This window comes from Fistularia commersonii, chromosome 10 (genome assembly GCF_037954325.1).
Source record: "Fistularia commersonii isolate RoL2024-O1a breed Wild chromosome 10, RoL_Fcom_v1.0, whole genome shotgun sequence".
Classification (NCBI taxonomy): domain Eukaryota; kingdom Metazoa; phylum Chordata; class Actinopteri; order Syngnathiformes; family Fistulariidae; genus Fistularia; species Fistularia commersonii.
The window spans coordinates 4507689-4527238 of NC_141293.1; the positions used below are offsets into that span (position 1 = coordinate 4507689).

The 19550-nt window shown below is 41.5% G+C and overlaps 1 protein-coding gene across 1 annotated transcript in view; it reads right to left on the reverse strand.

Annotated features, from left to right (window-relative positions):
- Positions 1 to 19550, reverse strand: part of st6galnac5a (ST6 (alpha-N-acetyl-neuraminyl-2,3-beta-galactosyl-1,3)-N-acetylgalactosaminide alpha-2,6-sialyltransferase 5a) — a 96391-nt gene that overhangs the window by 2811 nt on the left and 74030 nt on the right. The window contains exon 4 of the mRNA XM_086153400.1: positions 4834 to 4941. Within this exon, the coding sequence (XP_086009526.1) occupies positions 4834 to 4941 (108 nt within the window). The remainder of the gene's footprint in view (positions 1 to 4833; positions 4942 to 19550) is intronic.

Consider the following 19550-nt stretch of genomic DNA (forward strand, 5'->3'; position numbering starts at 1 on the left):
CAGCTGGAAATCAGACCCATTTCCTGACCTGGATTCATATTGAGGTATTATATTGAGCAAACAGTTCTATTTCTTTGCGACTGTTTCGTGATTTTAACGTTTAATTCCAAATTTCATTATCACAGAATGTATGTGTGTGAATGAGAAGAATCCGGGTGGAACGGTGAGGCTACAAGGAGTGGAGATCAAGAAGTTGGAGGATTGCAAGTACTTAGGGGCAACAGTCCAGGACGTAGGAGAGTCTGGAAAAGAAGAAATGGGTTCAAGCAGGCTGGAATGGGTTGAGAAAAGTGTCAGGGGTACTATGGGATAGAAGACTATCAGCTAGAACAGGGGTCGGCAACCTGGTTTCCTCGGAAAAGACAACACTGTGAGCCGCAATGACTTTTTGACGTCTTAAATAAAGGTACCACTTTATAAATTGCTTTTAATTACCTTCACACTTTGTATAAACAAGTGTGTAGCTTCTGAAATTCACAAAGTTTTATGGAGAAAATTAAATTTTATTTATGTAATGAACTCATTTTGAGATTTGGGCTTTCGGAGCGTTTAGCGGAGCCTTGACCTGAATTCTAAAAATAAATCGGGTAAAAAAATCACTGTGTCAGTAAACAATAAAAAATAAATATTTGCAAAATATCTTCATAAATATTTATTTTACCTGATTTATTGGACTTCTGTTCCTGAACTTCTGCACACAGCATCTGCAAATCGGGACTTTACCGGCTGGCGGGTATACCGGCTTCCGCGAGTGTGATGTTATTTTGAGCGTCGAAAAATAATAAATATAATTCAATTTAATATTTCAAGATCACAATAATCTTCCAACTTAGAACTAAAAGTTAAAAATAGGAAATAACACAAAGGAAATACACTTCGATTAAATATTTATAATTTATTTTCCTAAGCCACTAGGAGCCGCAGTGTAAGGATGAAAGAGCCGCATGCGGCTCCGGAGCCGCGGGTTGCCGACCCCTGGGCTGGAATGAAAGGAAAGGTGGACAGCGATGCTGTATGGCCTAGAGACAGCGACATTGACCAAAAGACAGGAGGCAGAGCTGGAGGTCGCAGAGATGAAGATGATGAGGTTCTCTTGAGGTGCAGGTATGTTCTGGGAAGGGGAGGAATGAAGGTTCGTCGCAGCAAGATTGAATATAAGTGTATAAATAGAGTGGTATGGTGAGGCTAAGGGAGTGTGGAGATAAAGAAGTTGGAGGTCAACAGTCCAGAGCAATGGAGAGTGTTGAGGAGACATGGAGAAACAAGTTCAAGCGGGTTGGAATGGGTGGAGAAAAGTGCAAGGAAAGGTGGACAAGACAGTGGTGAGATCATCCATCCATCCATCCATCCATCCATCCATCCATCCATCCATCCATCCATCCATCCACCCTTCTTCTGCTTATCCTGCACTCAGGGTCACAGGGGATACTGGAGCTTATTCCAGCCGTCATCGAGGGAGGGGCAGTGCACACCCTGGACTGGTCGCTAGGAAATTGCAGGGCCACATGCAGGACTGTCTCAGAAAATTAGAAAATTGTGATGAAGTTCTTTATTTTCTGTAATGCAATTAAAAAAACAAAAATGTCATACATTCTGGATTCATTCCAAATCAACTGAAATATTGCAAGCCTTTTATTATTTGAATATTGTGGCTTATGTGGATTATGGCTTACATCTTAGGAAAACTCAAAAATCCTATCTAAAAATATTAGAGTATCATGAAAAGGTATTTTTTGTTTTTTTTAATTGCATTACAGACGATAAAGAACTTTATCACGATATTATAATTTTCTGAGACAGTCCTGTAAATAGACAAACACCCATTTATTCACCTGCATGTTCTGGACAGAGAGATGAAGGTTCTTTTTGGGAGTGAAGAGGACGGATAGGATCAGGAATGAGTCCATCAGAGGGACAGAACATGTTAGATATTTTGGAGAGAAGGTCAGAGAAGTCAGACTGAGATGGTTGGGTCATGGACAGAGGAGGGATGGTGAATATTTTGGTGGATGGATACTGGAATTGGACCAAAAAAAAGATCTATAGATGTAATGAGAGAGGATTTGAAGTTAGTTGGTGTGAGAGAGGAGGATACAGAGAATAGGGTTAGATGGAGAAGGTTGATTTGCTGTGGAGACCCCTGAAGGGAAAAGCCCAAAGGAAAAGAAAAATTTGTCATAGGGATGCAGGACATGTATGCCCGAGATAAAGTGATGACTGACAAAGTAATGACTGATTCACATGGTGAATATCTGGGTAGAAGGTTGCTGAAGGTGGAGCTGCCAGGCAGGATGTCTTGAGGAAGACCAAAGAGAAGACTTATGGACGTAGTGATCAAGGGTATGAAGTTAGTTGGTGTGAGAGAGGAGAGTACAGAGAATAGAGTTAGATGGAGAAGGTTGATTTGCTATGGAGACCCTTGAAGGGAAAAGGGACATGTATTTTCATAAGAATATTAGTTCAATGGAAGCAACTGGAGCTACTTTTGGAGCTGCTCACAGAACAGTTGAAGGAACTTTCTACGTTCAACTTTGTCTCCTGCAGGAAGGACTTTTTAGTTTTACTCAAACGTCTGTGATTGTGCAGCTTGGACCTCTTCTTCATTTGTCATGTTTTTTTTTTAATTCAATTTGGTTGCAAGAAAACAGCTGACTGGCGACCACCAGAGGTATCTGGAAATGGGCATGGCCCATGAGTTCCACCAATCACCAAGCACCTTGGAGTAAGAGCTACAAGTAGTTGTGGGAACTAAAGGTCCACTGCAAAAAAGTTCATAAAGTGAGAAAGTGGCTTGTGGCAAAGTTTAAAAATGAAAAGAATAACAATCATTTCAGTATAAGCAAAGCGGAAGAATTTTTGTTTTTGTTTTGTGCTTTTAAGGAGGTACCTTGTCAAGTTTGGAGCTTCATTTTTAAATTCTATTCCTTTTTTTTTTCAAGTAAAATTTCATTTTAGAATTTGCATTTGTTATTCTTCCAGTAGCCTTCCTTTTGACTTATTTGCAGTTAATTTTTTATTTTTTTCTCCATCGTTTTTCAGGTTCTTTTTAAACCAAAATTAACAAGTGAATTTGCGTGAATTATTAACGCCTTTCTTTCGTTATTAAAATCCGGTCATTCGAATCATAGAAATGAAATGAATATAGACAAAACGACCGCACGTTACTTTGTTAGTCATTCGTTTCCGAACTAGGAAAGTGAATTAAGAAATCTCGTCTAATCTTCCGTCAGGTTCATGTGCTTTAATGAAATGAAAGCAACGGGGCGAATCCTCTGAACTTTGCATTTCAGAAGCAAAATGATCCAGATGCCATGAAGGAAGGCCTCACTCAGATCCGTCTCATGTAAAATGCAGTCAGATGTTTGAGGTATGTTTTTCACCCCCGCTCTCCAAAGTTGATCCTTCCGTTGGGTGATTTGATGAATTATCGGATCCCACTGGGTTCAGTTATTATTGAGACAGGTAATTTAGAATATTATAAAATAACATTTTATAAATCAGCCATTTCTACACTGGTTTGCTTGTGTGTGTGTGTGTGTGTGTGTGTGTGTGTGTGTGTGTGCATTCACATTCAGATCCACGCATCCAGGCACTTAGAGGAAAGAAATTGCCTCCGAATTAATTAAAAAAAAGGACAAAACTAATTTTGGGAGACAACTTTAACCCGTGCATCACCTGGGTGATGGAGTAAATCGCCATGGCGATGCGGCAAACGATGGACGTCGAAGTTGGGAGCGGTAATGAATTCAGACCTCATGTGTTTGTTTTCTTTCTCAACAAAGGTGGGCCAAATATTGAGCTTGCAGTTCAGTGTATCCATATTGATTATTTTATTAAATAATCCAGGCGCGGGTAAAGGATACGCCTGCCGTCGCCGTGGATACGACGCAACCAGACAGCGGAGTTGGAATCAATAAGCTAAATGGTAATGTCTGTTTGCTGCAGGGTGAGAATTTGGTGGATGTACTTTCAGGTCTTTTCTTTGGAATGAGCTGCAGTGTGTGTGTGTGTGTGTGTGTGTGTGTGTGTGTGTTGTAGTGGCGGGGGCAGTTTAATGCCATATAATCTAAAAATTGATTCACCAGAGGACATTTTCTACTTACAACTCTGATTTGCCGGATGTTGATGGCAAAGTCATATCTGTCATCTGACGTGGCTTTTGAGTTAAAATGTTTTTTTTAATTTTTTTTTTATTTTTTATTTTTAGACACCTCGATGCCCACTAGAAGTGACATTTGACAGAAGACAAATAATCAGCCGCTCACATCTGACAAATTCCTCAAAATTCTGCAAAATGAAAAAATCATGCATTTATTTATTTTCTATTTTGTTGCCCATTCTTATTTTTTATTATTTAATCATTTATTTTGCTATTGTCTCTTTTGCTTTTTCTAACTGTCTTCTAATTGTCTCACTATTTATAATTATATTCATATTCATTGACACTTAGAACTGTTGCTTAGCTGTGACGAAAGAATTTCCCTTATCTTATCTTATCTTATCTTATCTTATCTTATCTTATCTTATCTTATCTTATCTTATCTTATCTTATCTTATCTTATCTTATCTTATCTTAACATCGGGGTGAAGCGTCCTTTTGACTCCTCACTGTTTTACCATATCAGACGCATCCTTCTGCTCGGTATCAGCAACACAAACGTGTTTCGCAACTTTTGCTTTTCGAACATTGAAAATAGCCCGACATAAAATCTCTCTCTTTACCGACATTTTCTCGAGCGCCGTCCCCGAATACATTCAAAGTTTCTTGTCGGGCGTTAGAGCTGCTCCAGCTGAACAGTTGACAATGCTTTACATTCTGCACGGCCGGCTCACCTGCAGAAGTCGGGGGCAACCATGCCGTAGACATTGATCCTATCGCACAACTCCAGGGCAATGGTCATCGTAAACCAGCCGGTGCTCAGCCAGGAATTCGATATCCTCCTGCAGACAAAGGGGGCAAAGGTGCAGGAGGAGAGATGCGTTTTATGTGTTGGAAGATGGAAAAAAAAAAAACATTTCTGATTCAACAGGACGGGTAAGAATCCACACGTCGCTCTGTTCCGGGCCACGCTAGAGATTTATCAGAATCCATTTCCTCGTCGGTGAGATCATTCAAGCTCCCGCACAGCTTCATTAAAATACAACTCCATCCCACATATCGACCGATACAAACCACCCCCGTCAAATAATCAAACCCTTAATCAGAAAGGCGGCCTCGCTCTGCGACGACGTACACCGGCGGAATGACAAAGGACGATACGCTCACGTTGGCAAAAGGAAGCGACGCCGATCATCGGATCGTGCGCTCCGGAAATTCACAGTAATGAAGAAAATATGAAATGGAATCTGTGCCCGCATTAGAGAGTCTTTTTTAAATCTTAAATGTGAGCGCTCTCTCTCAGGACGGCTGTCAGGTGAAGAGGAAGACTGCCATGCATTTTTTAATGAGTTCATGGTGGATTCTTGAATTAATGGCCTGCGCAGTCAGTGAATTGGTCGGCCCGGTACTTGCGTGGTTCTTCAGAGGCTTGTGAGAAGGCGTGTAGAGTCAAAACGAGCATTAATGTTAACAACGCCTCGAGACTTTTCAGGGAAAGGTGCTGTTTGAAAATGAAATCAAATAAATACCTACATCATATGTAGTTGGGTTGTACTCAAAGCTGATCCTAACAAGGCCGCTTTGTTAGTGCAGCCATGTGCTCTCATGTCACATGATATTTCCCATGGTTACCAGGTTGATCGGCTAAGTTTTAGAAGGTTGATGGAGATGTCCAAAGAAGGTCGGAGGGGGCTACATTGTAAAAAATCCAGAAAAAGCGCACAAGAGGGTGCTGATAGAGGGAGCTATGGAACAGTATGGGGAAGTATGGAGTGGCAGACTGGTACAAGACATGTATGCTCACTGTGAGACAGTGGTGAGGTGTTTCATAGGGGTGACAGAGGAGTTTGAGGTCAAGGTGGGAGAGTATCAGGGATTGGCACTAAGCTGAATGAAAGGACCCTGAGTGGTAACATGAGGCTACAGGAAGTTGAGATGAAGAAGGTGGAGGATTTGAAATGCTTCGGGTCAGCAGTTTGGAGCAATGGAGACAGAGTCCGTCAGAGGGACAGTACTTGTTAGATGTTTTGGAGATCGAGTTAGAGAGGCCAGGCTCAACTGTTTTGAATATATTTGTAGAATTCTTGTCAAGATCTTCTTGTCGTGGCAACTGGAGTTGAATTTCTTCACTTGAAGACGTTTCACCCCTCATCCAGGAGGCTTCTCTAGTTCTTCAGTCCAGAACTGAACAAGAAACTCAAGTCAAGGAACCATGACAAGAAGATCTTGGACGACTGATATACTGATATACTTGCAGAAGAATGCTTAGGTGGCCAGAATTGATGGAAAATAGAAGAGGAGCTTTATGGATGGAGTGAATAAGGACATGAGCTTGGCTGGTGTGAGAGAAGAAGAAGCAGAGGAGGGGGTTCAATAGAGGAAGGCGATATGCTGTGGCAACCCCTGAAGGGAGCAACTGAAAGAAGAATATCTAAATGGTTGCAGAAGCAGAGGTTATGGAGGGACCTATCACATACTGAACATTCATATCCAACCCAGCCAACAATGACCGAAACAACAGCAAAAGCCACTTGTATCATTAGTCGTCACAGAAGACCATAGATACTTCAAAATCTTGGCAATTGGACTTGAAGATGTTTCACCCTTCATCCCAGAAGCTTCTTCAGTTCGAGTGACCTGTGGGGGGATTCCAAATACAACTGCCAGGATTTTAGGCGGGTCTAGATTATGGTGGCTTTTGTAAATCGAAGAGTTAGTCTGCAGAAACTAGGTGTAAGGGGGGTTGTAATGCTAATTGTCGCTTGTTGGAACAAAAGAGCAATTCAGTGGAATTACTTGGATTAGAACGTCAATAGGTGAAACCAAACAAAGATGTAAAACCTGTTGGCTCAAATGAACTGAGTCTCATGTGGACGTTACGGGGGGCTGGTTCTGGTGGTGGCTCTTTCCTGGTTGTTTGGAGGGTACCAAAGGTTCTGGTCGGACTGTGCAAATCCTTCATGGTATCCCAGAATCATATTATATGTTTGTGAACGGTTGTGTCTGAGGCCCCCTTCCTCTTTTCAGATATGGTTTTTCTGTTTTTTTAATGTTGGCTTCTTTGACTCCTCTCTGGAACCATCCATGTTCCTTGGCCAGAATTGCTTTTTTTTAAAGAACGGCCTTTGTCCTTCAGCTGGAGGTGGACCGTGGAGTCCTGTTCTGAAGTGGTGGCTCTGCTGTGTCGGGCCATCCGTTTATGCAGTGGTAGTTTGGTCTCTCCAATGTTGACATCATCACAATCTTCAGTACAAGTGACAGCAGACACCATATTCTCGATCTTGTGCCTGGATGCTTTGTCCTCAGGGTGTTGTAGGGTTTGAAATGTACCTGTATATAGTTTTTGTTGAACACCCTTCCAAGAATTCACCATGACCTGGATGACTGAGAACCTCCACAGACAAGACCATAAATATAATCACAGTGTGAAACCGTGCAAATAAGTAGTTAGGGGGCATTTTTGACCCTTTTAAAGACAAAGAAAGAGACATTCATTGTAAAAACCATCGAGACATTGGATAAATGAGCATTTAAAGATGTGATTAAAGCGTTGTTTTCCTTTCATTGGGCCTTTAACTGGCGTTAGATGTCCTAAATCTGGCTCAGGGGGAAAAAAAAAAACAGCAACAAAAAAAGCCAATTTTATATATAATAAAAAGTAATGATGGCGAGTACGTGTCAGGGGAATAAAAAAAATGTTTTTGTTTTGTTTTTCTCGAGTTCCTGCCGGGGACATGAATATCATTATAGCTGAAGAATCACAAAACTCCATGATGCTGATGTCTGGCCTGCAGCCAGGTTTAATTACCGCAACACACACACACACACACACGCACTTTTCAGCCGCCAAGCTGCGGTCCAACAATCAATATTCATCAAATCAATTGATTGGTTTCAGCGTGGACGGGGGTATTGTAGTTCCTCCGCACCCGTTGTGAATTCAGGCATGTAGCAGCTTTACAATGAAAAAATAAATTTGAATACTCGGGGAGTAAATCAGGCGCAGCTGTGCATCCCATCACGCCTCCCTGCGGCTCAGCCCATCCTCGCCACGCCTCCACCGGGACGGCCAGGGCGGCTCACCGGATGTATTTCATGCATCTCTTATCAGATGCGCGGCGAGGTGACGGGGCGAATATATTAGAACTGGGGTGTCAAACTCATTTTCACCGAGGGCCACATCAGCATAATGGTTGCCCTCAATGGGACACATATAAGGGTAACAGTATAAATGTAACCAAATGTAACGTAAAATAAATGTAACTACTCCTTCATGTTAAAACAACTGAATGTAATCATTCAAATCCAAAATGTTACATATGTATTTGTATTGATGTAAAAAAAAAAAAAGTTTACTAGTTGCTATCTTATGACATAAATCTTTTTATGTTGTCAGGTTTATTCCATCAATCATTGATCAAACTAAGTGAATATATAAATATTGTCCAACTCTAGTTATGACATTGTTCAATACCTTTTTGTCACAATTGAGCAGAATAACAGAATAAGCACAACCAACAATTGTGAACTGCTAAGAACATGTGTGACAGATGTAGGATTTTACATAAACAAAGGGCTGCAGTAAGCCTTGTAAATTCGTCTGCATAAAAACACAAACCTGTAAAAGTGAAGAAATGGATTTCAAGCAGGTTGGAATGGGTGGAGAAAAATGTCAGGGATACTATGAGATAGACGACTATCAGCCAGAATGAAAGGAAAGGTGGACAAGACAGTTGTAAGACCAGCGATGCTGTATGCTCTAGAGACAGTAACAATGACCAAAAGACAGAAGGCAGAGCTGGAGGTCACAGAGATGAAGATGTAGAGGTTCTCTTTGGGAGTGACCAAGATGGATAGGATCATGAATAAGTCCATAAGAGATACGGAAAACGTAGATTTTTTGGAAAGATGGTTGGGTCATGGACAGAGGAGGGATAGTGAATGTATTGGTAGTTGGATTCTGGGGTTGGAGGTCTAGAGGAAGACCAATGAAAAGATTTATGGATGTAGTGAGAGAGGATATGAGGTTAGTTGGTGCAAGAGAGGAGGATACAGAGAATAGGGTTAGAAAGAGGAGGTTGAGTCGCTGTGGCGACTCCTGAAGGGAAAAGCCCAAAGGAAAAGAAAAATTTGTCATAGGGATGCAGGACATGTATGCCCGAGATAAAGTGATGACTGACAAAGTAATGACTGATTCACATGGTGAATATCTGGGTAGAAGGTTGCTAAAGGTGGAGCTGCCAGGCAGGATGTCTTGAGGAAGACCAAAGAGAAGACTTATGGACGTAGTGAGAGAGGGTATGAAGTTAGTTGGTGTGAGAGGAGAAGAAGAAATACATAGACCTGTAAACACTCAATACATTGCTACTTTTAATTCTTGGACAATTTGTTGTTTTTCTGGAAGGCTAACTTTGGCATATTTGGCTCCGTGCTTGGTGTCAAAATGCCAACGTAGATTGTGCTCTTTGACAACCAACACAAAAGACATATCATTTTTTTCTCCTTGAAGCACAAACATGAATTCGCCATCCCATCTTTCTTTGAAACAGCCGTCCAACTTTTCCCTTCTTGGACATTTAGGAATTATTTGTATTTCTCAATTGCACGTGTTGATAATCTCATTGATGTGGATACACTGCGAATGCCAGCACCTTACGGGTAACATGATCGGCATTTATTGAGGGAAATGTAGTTGATGCTTGACTTATTTATTTTAAGTCAGTCAGACCTTGTAAGAGGTTCTCGCGGACCACATAAAATGGCGTGGTGGGCCACATTTGTCCTGCGCGAGCTTTCGGAAGACCGGAAAGCGTGATTGTTCTGACGGGGGCAATTTCCCGGGGCCGATTGGAAAAACCGCAGTTGTCAAACATCAAGCTGCATAACATAAGGGGGTCCCGACTGATAACGCTCAAGAAGGAGAATAAAGCCCGGCTCCTCGCGGCGGTGGCAGTCACATTAAACACACCCCCTCATAAAATAAACATGTGATGTGTCATTGCTGAATCATTGTGAATCACCCGTACACACACACACATCTGTGTGTTGTGAGTGCCTAATCTCACTTTCTCTGCTGGCAGCTGGTTTGAGATGTAGTGGTAGCAGGATAAGGGGTGGTGGTGTTTAATAATTAAATCAGCAGAAGTTCAGCAGAAGGGCGGTGAAGCGGTTTAGCGCTTTCGCCTCACAGTGAGAAGATCCCTGGTTGGTCACAGTGTGTGTGTGTGTGTGTGTGTGTGTGGTTTGCATGTTCTACCCGTGTCAGAGCGGGTTTCGTCACACAGTCCAAACAATCCATAAGTGGTCCTGTGATTGATCCAGGAGGAATCCCGCTTCCTGCTCAGTGGCCGCTAGCATTGATTCCAGTAGCCCTGTGACCCTGAGTGCAGGGCAAGTGGTCCAAATCGGTGGTCCCGAACCTTTCGCACTCAAAAAGCCATTTGGAGCCATTTCCCCCACAGTAAATAAAATAAAATACCGGGAGCCACATGACCCTTTTGAAATTTTTAAATGAATTACCATGGCATGTAACTTTTTTTTTTTTTCTTTTCTGCCTTTATGCTATGTATCAACAAAATATGTGTTGTGTTGTTTTAAATTAATGAACAACCACAGAGAAAAAGAAATTACGTTTCTGCATGGAACAAAACATTTTGATTTACAAAAAACAAGACGTCCGGTTGAAGGTTGCTTTTAAGCAAAATACTCAATGTCTATTTTAGTCCTTTCTCATTATTTTTTCCTGTGTTTTGGTAAAAATGAAGAAACTGTTTTTAATGATTGTACTTTATTATACTATAATAAACTATATTGTACTTTCAGTTTATGTTATTATATTTTAAGTTAATTAACTATTTTTTTTATTTGTATTTTTAGCAATCTTGTCACTGTCTTGTCATTGTATGTCTTGCATGGGATTATTAAAGTACATCTCAGCTCATCTTCTTGTATTTATTAAAATAAAAGTTATCCACCGGCAGCAAAACAAAAATATTTCAACACATTTTATTAAGATGTTACAAGAACACCATAGTCTTTGAATTTAAAATGACATTTAAAAAATGAACAAACTAAAATAAAATACATTTTAATCAAATACTAAGCAAAATACTAAATGTTTAATGGTTAATATTGAGAATTTTTTTTTTAATAGTTTGTACTTTATACTTTTACACTTCTGAATTTATTTGATACATTTATTTTATTGTATTTTTAGGTAGTTTGTCACTGTATTCTCCTTGTATGTCTTGCTGCTGTGGCTAAACACTTTACCAAGCATGGGATCATTAAAGTACATCTTATCTCATCTCAACATGTATTTATTTTATTTATTTATCTTATATTTGTTTTTATGAAGAAAAGCAGGACTTAAATGATCCACCGGCAGCAAACCAAAAATGCTGGCGCCTGAAGTTGCTGATTAAGAACAACAAAAATATTTGAACATGTTTTTATTTAGATGTTACAAGATCGCCATAATCTTCAAATTTAAAATGACGTTTTAAAAATGAAAGAAGTAAAATTAAAAACGTTTGAATTAAATACTCGTTCATTATTTTCAAAAGCCACATCAGAGGGACCAAATAACCGCGGGTTTCCGAACCCTGGACAAACGACAAAGGAATAAATAAAGGTTCAAGAGATGAAAACACCCAGGAGCCATTTAAAGTGCTGTGATTCACACCCGGTTCAGACTTGTCGCATTTGTCCCCAGACAATTTTTCGGACCGTTCGCCGCCATGGAAACCATCGGCTATGTCATCATTTACTCTCTCAGAGGTGAAGGAACAGGTTTCACTGGCTGCAGATGAGTGGAGGAATAAAGTGAAGCTTTTAAACGATCACATCCGATGGACCTGAACAGATGATAGATTTGACAGAAAGGGATGTGCGAATGCTGCTGACCGCTGGCTGCTCCAAGAGTCTCATCTTCACTGCCGAAGGAGGGCTAAAGGTTAGAGCAGTTGAACTGATCAGAAGAACCTCGGCGAGAGAATATAAAGTATCTTCCCCTCTATTTTTGACCACCACTGCTTTGTTTTTAAGGTGAGAAAAGGCTGGGATTAGATCGTTTTTTTTTTTTTTTTTTAGTTTCCAGGTGTGAGCGGGAATAAAGCTGGTCGCAAACGTTAACCGTCTTATAGATTTACGGCGAACGGCTCTGCGCCGCACAGATCTAATAACCGAGGGGACGGCATCACATTTGATCCGTGTCGGCCAAACAATTGTAAAGCCTCCCGAACCGTGGGTTATGACACGGGTCGATATGCCGAGACTATTCGACGGCGTCCGCCAGTGCTGCAAGCGGAGCTAAATGCGGCGGCTAACCAGGAAATGAGTTCTTGTAACCGTCGCGGTCACGGACCTGAAATTAAATCAGGACGATAGCCGATTTGCATGTGAAGCTGCTTTTTCTCACTCCTGATCAACGCCAGTGTCGCTTTTGTCAGTGCAGGTTAAATTTCTCCTCTTTCGATATATTTAGTAGTTTTCGTAAGAGTGTGCTGGGGTACTGTGCGACCTCAAGATTAAATTTTCTAACGTTTAAGAAAAAGAAAAATCCTCTATTTCTGACACTTTTGTCACATAGATTGCAAGATGCTTATCTTTGCCAAAGATGTCAAGATATTTCGTCACATTTTATCTGGGACAAACCAACACCAGAGTGGTGCGTTGCTGCAACGGTTAGTGCTTCTGCCTCGCAGCAAGATGGTCCCTGGTTGATTTCAACAGGCCTTTGTAAGGTGTTTGTATATTCTCCACGTGTCTGCTTGCGTTTCCATGCACAGTAAACACGCTGCAGGTTGCAGGTTGGAGAGCCTAAATTGCTCATACATGTGATTGAGCGGACAAATACATTTTTAGATATTTTAACACACATTTAATTTAATTTAATTTAATTTTATTTTATTTTATTTTATTTTATTTTATTTTATTTTATTTTATTTTATTTTATTTTATTTTATTTTATATAGAGTTCTATTTTGATTCTTCCCCACTTGACGTTAGCAGGGGCTGCTTTCAACGAAAAGCAATTTCCTCCTGGGGGATCAAAGTATCCTGATTCTGATGTCTGTGGAGGTCCTCAGACGTCCAGGTCATGGTAAATTCTTGTCAAAATCTTCTTGTGGCAACTGGACTTGAATTTTTTTAAATTGAAGACATTTCATCCCAGAGGCTTCTTCAGTTTGAATGGGGAGTTTCCCAATATAACTGCCAGGGTTTTGGGCGGGTCTATGTTATGGTGGCTTGTTGTGTAAATGGAAGAGGTAGTCTGCAGAAACTTGGTGTAAGGGGGGTTGTTGAGGGTCGTCGTTTATTGGACCAAATGGGCAACTTAGTCGAATTACCAACTTAGTCGGATTTCCCACTGATTTGCAACTTTTCCAGACCACTTTTTGGTAACGTCCGATGACATGTCATCAATATGTCTGAAAATGGTATTATTAGAGAGAACTCTAATAATACCATTACTATTTCTTTATCAACGACAGAGCCGAGCATTTCTTCTACAATGATTTTGCTGGCAGGTAGTACTAATGTTTTGCTACGGTGTGTGGCTGTTTGGATTTAGAGATGAGTTCAGCAACTTGGTAGCAAGCTTTCACTGCTTTCTCACTCGTCTTGGTAGTTTTCAACAATGCTGCCTGTTTGTTTACGCAGATACAAGTACCTCTTTTTTCCGGACGATAAGCCGCGACTTTTTTCACGTAAACAACGATGCGGCTAATATATGGATTTTGGGTGGGGGACGCTAACGTGCTTAACGCCGCTAAAACGATTATCCTCGTCACATCGGACCGATGAAATGACCGGGAAATTCTGAGTCCGTTCAACTCAGACACCGAAGAAGAAGACTTTGACGGTTCTAGTGCGCAGGAGGAAGCCCGAGATAGCGACCGGCGAGCCGGTGCGGCTTATATTGTGGTGCGCTCATTAGTCCGTAAATTACGGTACTTTTTATTTTGAAAATGTATCACGCAAAGCGTCACTAATCACTCTGATACACAGATGCACAGGTTAATTCACTACCCGTTGCCATCGAATGGGCACGCTGCCCACATAGACATAGGAAGACACATTATTTGCGTTGGATAAATAATTTTCGGACCAATCAGGTGAAAGTGGGCATTTTTCCACGGCACACCTGATGATCTCTCACGGCACACTGATATGCCGCGGCACAGAGGTTGGGAAACACTTGTCTAGTGGTTTGAATTTCTGTTTTTCACCTAGGCACCTAGGTTCGACTCCCGTTATGGGAACAAAGCTTTTGGGGCAGCGCGGCGCAACGAATTTCCCTACAGGGATTAATAATATTATTATTAGATGAACTGAGGCTCATGTGTTACCAGGGGCTGGTTCTGGTGGTGGCTTTTTCCTGGTTGTTTGGAGGTATCCCTTCTGGGCATCCCAGTATGACATTACATGTTTCTGAAAAGGTTGCGTCTGAGCCCCCCTCCTCTGTTCAGAGATGTTTTTTCTCTGTTTTGACAATGGTGGCTACTTTGACTCCTCTCTGGAACCATCTGTTTTCTCTGGCCAGAATACAGACATTGCTGTCTTTAAAAGAATGTCATTTGTCCTTCAGGTGGAGGTGGCCTGTGGAGTGGTAGCTCTCCTGTTGGACCATCTGTTTTGTGCAGAGGTAGTTTGATCTCTCCAATGTAGACGTCACCACAATCTTCGATGCAGTTGGCGGCGGACACCACGATCTCTATCTTCTGCCTGGGTGTTTTCTCCTCGGGGTGCACCAGTTTTTGCCTCAGGGTGTTTTGGGGTTTGAATTGTACACTCTTTGGAGCTTCTCTGAAACACCAGCAACATACGGTATGACCATGTTCTTTCGTTTGTTTATTCTGATTTAGATTTTTGCATTTCTCAGTATGAACAAGAGAGTGAACGGTCGTACGTCCCCGTACGCGGCCCTGTGATCGCCTGGCGACTGGTCCAAGGTGAACCTTGCCTCTCACAAAAATGGGCCTGGATTGGATCCAAACCCCTGTGATCTTGGGTGCAGGATAAACGTTATAGATAATGAATGACTGAACTTAAAACCCCACAATATAGCGATCGCTTGTTAACGTGATCTCGGCTCCCTCTGCGCAAACCCTCCATGAATAAAACAAAACCCGCAGCACCTGTAAGTGCAGACGGTAAACAGCTGAATCCCGGCTTGCCGCGGACGAACGTCAGAGCTTCACCTCAACGCCGCGCTGCCCTCCTGCTGTTTGCCGGCTTCCCCTCCCGCTGATTGACAGAGGAGCGGCGGCGAGGCTGCGGAGTCCGCTGCAGCCTCGCCGCCCACTTTCAGGGGCACCGCGGGACGCCGGCGTTTTGGCCGGGAACCCCCCGGGTCTGCGCTGGCAGTCTGTCAGACCCATGCAGGAAAGCCTCTGATTCTTTTAAAAAAGGGAATCAGAAACACATGAAACATTGGAGATAGCGGGAGTTTTTTTTTTTTTTTCTTTTATGAGGTCTCATGTCTGATCTTTGCACTCTAAAATTTTTTAGATGAGGGATGTACGTTGTGTTTTTTTATAACCTAAACTTCACTAAGAGCATTGAAAAAAAGTTAATTCATTCAATCATTATCTGTACCTGCTTTCACTTACATACAGAGAATTATTGTCGAAATCCAATAAATTTAAACTTAACGTGTTTATATTTTATTTTATTTAGAATTCTATTCATACTTAAATGCCAGTGAAAGGTCACTAAATGGAAATACAAAGCGTGAAGGAATTACATTAAAAGGTTTACTGATCCAGCTTTTTACACCAAAAACATTTTTTTTTTTGTCTGTCAGTCTAAGGTCTAGTGATATTTAGTCTTAGAGCTTTCTAAATGACAATTAAATAAACTCTAGCTGAAAGGTAATTGAACTTTCTAACTGTTTTTCCAGTCCCTCTTTGGTGCTTTTAAGGCCTTTTCCTGCAAACGTTTTTCTTTTTTACTCTGATTTTTCAGTCATTGTTTCATTAAGCCTTAGATGGGTTTGTGCTGTTTTTTTTGTTTTCGTTTTTCTTCCCCAATTTCGCTCTCATCAGGGTCTGATTGAAGTTATTAAAGAAAGTCGGGAATTCTTGTCGAAATCTTCTTGTCGTGGCCACTAGACTCGAATTTCTTTGCTTGAAGACATTTCAGTACTAACGACCTCTGGGGAGTTTCTGAATATAACTGCCAGGGTTTTGGATAAAACCCTATATTGGGAAACCCCCCACAGATCATTAGAACTGAAGAAGCCTCTGGGATGAGAGCTGAAACTCCTTCAAGTGAAGAAATTCAAGTCCAGTGGCAACGTCAAGAAGATTTCGACAAGAATTCGCCATGACCTGGGCGACTGAGAACCTCCGCAGACACATATAGAAATTCACGTGTCTCAGCGATTTTGGGTCTTCAATTATTTTCCTCCATATTTTTGGACTGTGGGAAGAAACCAGGAAACCCGGACGAATTCCGTGTAGGAGAAACTCGAGTCCACTGGCCATGACAAGAAGATTTTGACTAGGACAGCGCTAGGGACCTTATTGCAGAAGCACTACTCGGCCGTCTAATCTGAATCCGAAAAACAGAAATAAAAACCTAACTCTACTCTAATCACGTGACAATGCACACGAAAACCAAATCAAAATCTTTTGGCAAAAGCCGATTGATGGCGCATCATTTTGTGTAGTGTTTCTACACAATCAAGCATACCCAACAAAACAAACCTTAAACCAGTTTGGAAAAATGTCACACAAAAATAAAATGGATATAATCTTGTTTATGTTTCTTAGTCTGGTATCGAATATCCAAAGTTTCGCATGATTTCCTACTTGGCTCCAAATGTAGAGACGTTGAGGAGGTACAAGCCTAACACCGTTGCTTAGCAGCACTCTGACAGGTTGTGTTGTTGTCTTTGCCTCCGGCCCGTCACCCCAGTACCTTTGGAGGACCTTGTTCTCGCTTCTTATCTGCACCGACACATATGGGCTAGCAACCGCCGCAGTAGTTGGCGATTTTACTTGGCACGACGGAAACAAAGCTCAGGGCTGATAAGCTACATCTCGACAAGGACAACCACAAGAAGGCTTTTCCGACACCCTGCTTGGCTCTGTTTGATGAGGGTGACATGGTTGGAGGCAAGGGTTTACCTGCTTCTTTGAAAAGATCCTCATTCTCTTTCTCTTATTTCCTCTGAGACAAAAAAAAAATGTTGGGGGATGAATGTCAGGTAGAAATCAAAGAATAAAAGGTATTTTTTTTACCATTGTGTTCTGAACATTTCACCTGCTCGGGGCTGGCGAGAACGGAAAAACAACTTCATGGGTAAGATTTAGCTCGTAGCTGGGAGGAAGGAAAGTTCCCTGTGTGTAAAACAAAAAAAAAAAATCCAGGTGACTGCTGTGACCTTGAATGTAAGAGCCCACACTTGTTCTGAGATTTCCCGAGGCATCGGGTATTTGTGCATTTGCAGCCACGCAAAGATCCAAGAGCGGGCATCTCAGCAGCTTCTGTCCAATCCTTGGATCAACCCTGATGGAACTGAAGCAGCTGGGTGTGATTGGCTGAGTATTTGCGGAACCAGAGGAGATTTAAATAAATGAGTGGGAAGATCTGCAACGTGGACTGAAACTGTTAAATGGTGAATAGATAACTGAGCGTGCAAACATAAAAACAGGTGCAAAGCTACACGTGGTGCGCTACGAGCATACATCTTCTGTTCCTTTCAGGGCTCTCCAGGACATCGAACATGCGCCGTCCCTCTGGCTAATCCTGATCTCATCCTTCCTCCTCACTCCCAAAGAGAACTTCTGCAACATCATCTCCAGCTTTGCTTCTTGTCTTTTCTTCAATGCGACTGTCTCTTAACCAGATGACGCAACCTCACACACACCCTTCCGTTCATTCCTGCCGATACTCTCTTATCACACGTGTTACGAGCATGAATACTACTTGAGTACATCTACATCTCATCGTAGACACTTCTTAGGTCCTACTAGACTCTAGTAGGTCCTACATTTGATACCTTCTAGAGTCTAGTAACTATACTCTAGTTGGTGTCAAATGTACTGCCCACAGGCTGGTACCGGCCTGCTAGGGGGTCCAATCTACCCTGTGGAATAAATCTACAATTTGAAAAAATACATTCAATTCATGAACTACTTTTTCTAAATCAACACGCAGTTCCTATATTGTCTGCTAGGGGTGCATTATTTTAGTCAGTGTTAGCAACATGGTGCAACACTACGGTATATGACTCAGACCTTACAGCAGATGGTAACAATGCAGCTTCCGGGTCTGTAAATAGCACGTTTACTTATTGTTAGAAATGTACTTGCTTTTCTGTTGGCCCTGACATCCTCATCACCAAGATGTAATTGTCAAAAAAAAAAAAAGAAAAGTAAACATGTAGTGTAAGGTTTTCCAAGAAAAATGTACCACTTCTTATTTGTTCCTTGAGGTTAATGAGAAACCTGTATGCTTAGTGTGGATGCAGCAAGTTTTAGTGCCACATTGAGCCTCGCCATGACGAAAAATACAACAAAATGCACAGAGAACTGAGAAGACAGAACTGAGGTATAATTTTGTAGAAATTGTACTTATTTTTCTTAATGAATCTCAGGTTGTTTGTCACATATTTTTTAAAGGAAGAGTTCATATATATCTAAGATATTTAATATTCTTATATTTAACCTGTTCTCCTAAAACAAAGGAACCATTCCGACTTAGTGTTACTTTTAGGTAAGTATGTTATGATTTTACTGGTCCGGCCCCCTTGACATCAAATTAGGCCATATGTGGTACCCGAAACAAAATGAGTTTGACACCCCTGGCCAAGAAGGTCCTACTAGAGTCTAGTAGGTCCTTCTAGACTAAGAAGGGTCAAGGATGACGCTTCTTGTGTCCAACTCATTTTAGCTCAGGGGCCACATGGAGGACAATCAATTCTCAAGTGGGCCGGACAGGTAAATTTGTGGTGTATTGACCACTGATAATGTAGTTATTGTTTAATTCACCCCTGAAATCTGGTATATTTTAGCTTTGCAAGCCGTATTGAACCCATTCCTGAGAGTGATTTGACCTGCGGGCCTTGAGTTTGACACCCATGGAGTCACTCCGAGTGGTCTAGAAACTCGACTGGCGGGAGTCCATGGTACATAACTCTGAGGGTTGGGGTATGCTATTGGTCAAAATTGAGATTGCTTTTTATTTCAATACAATACAAACTACCTCCTTGCTTCACAGGTAAATTTCATTGCCAACAGGGCTAACTCTTACATATTCACATTTTGCTCTTGTTATTCTTTTTTGTTCTTTTATTTTTCTTTGTATGCTTTGAACCGGACCAGGGTACAAATTTTGTACCACATACGGCATGACAATAAAAGTTTCTTGAATCCTTGCATCCGTAATGGTTGAGTTGTTTTGTTGAAACTGAAGTTGAGTGGGGTTGTTATGTTAATGT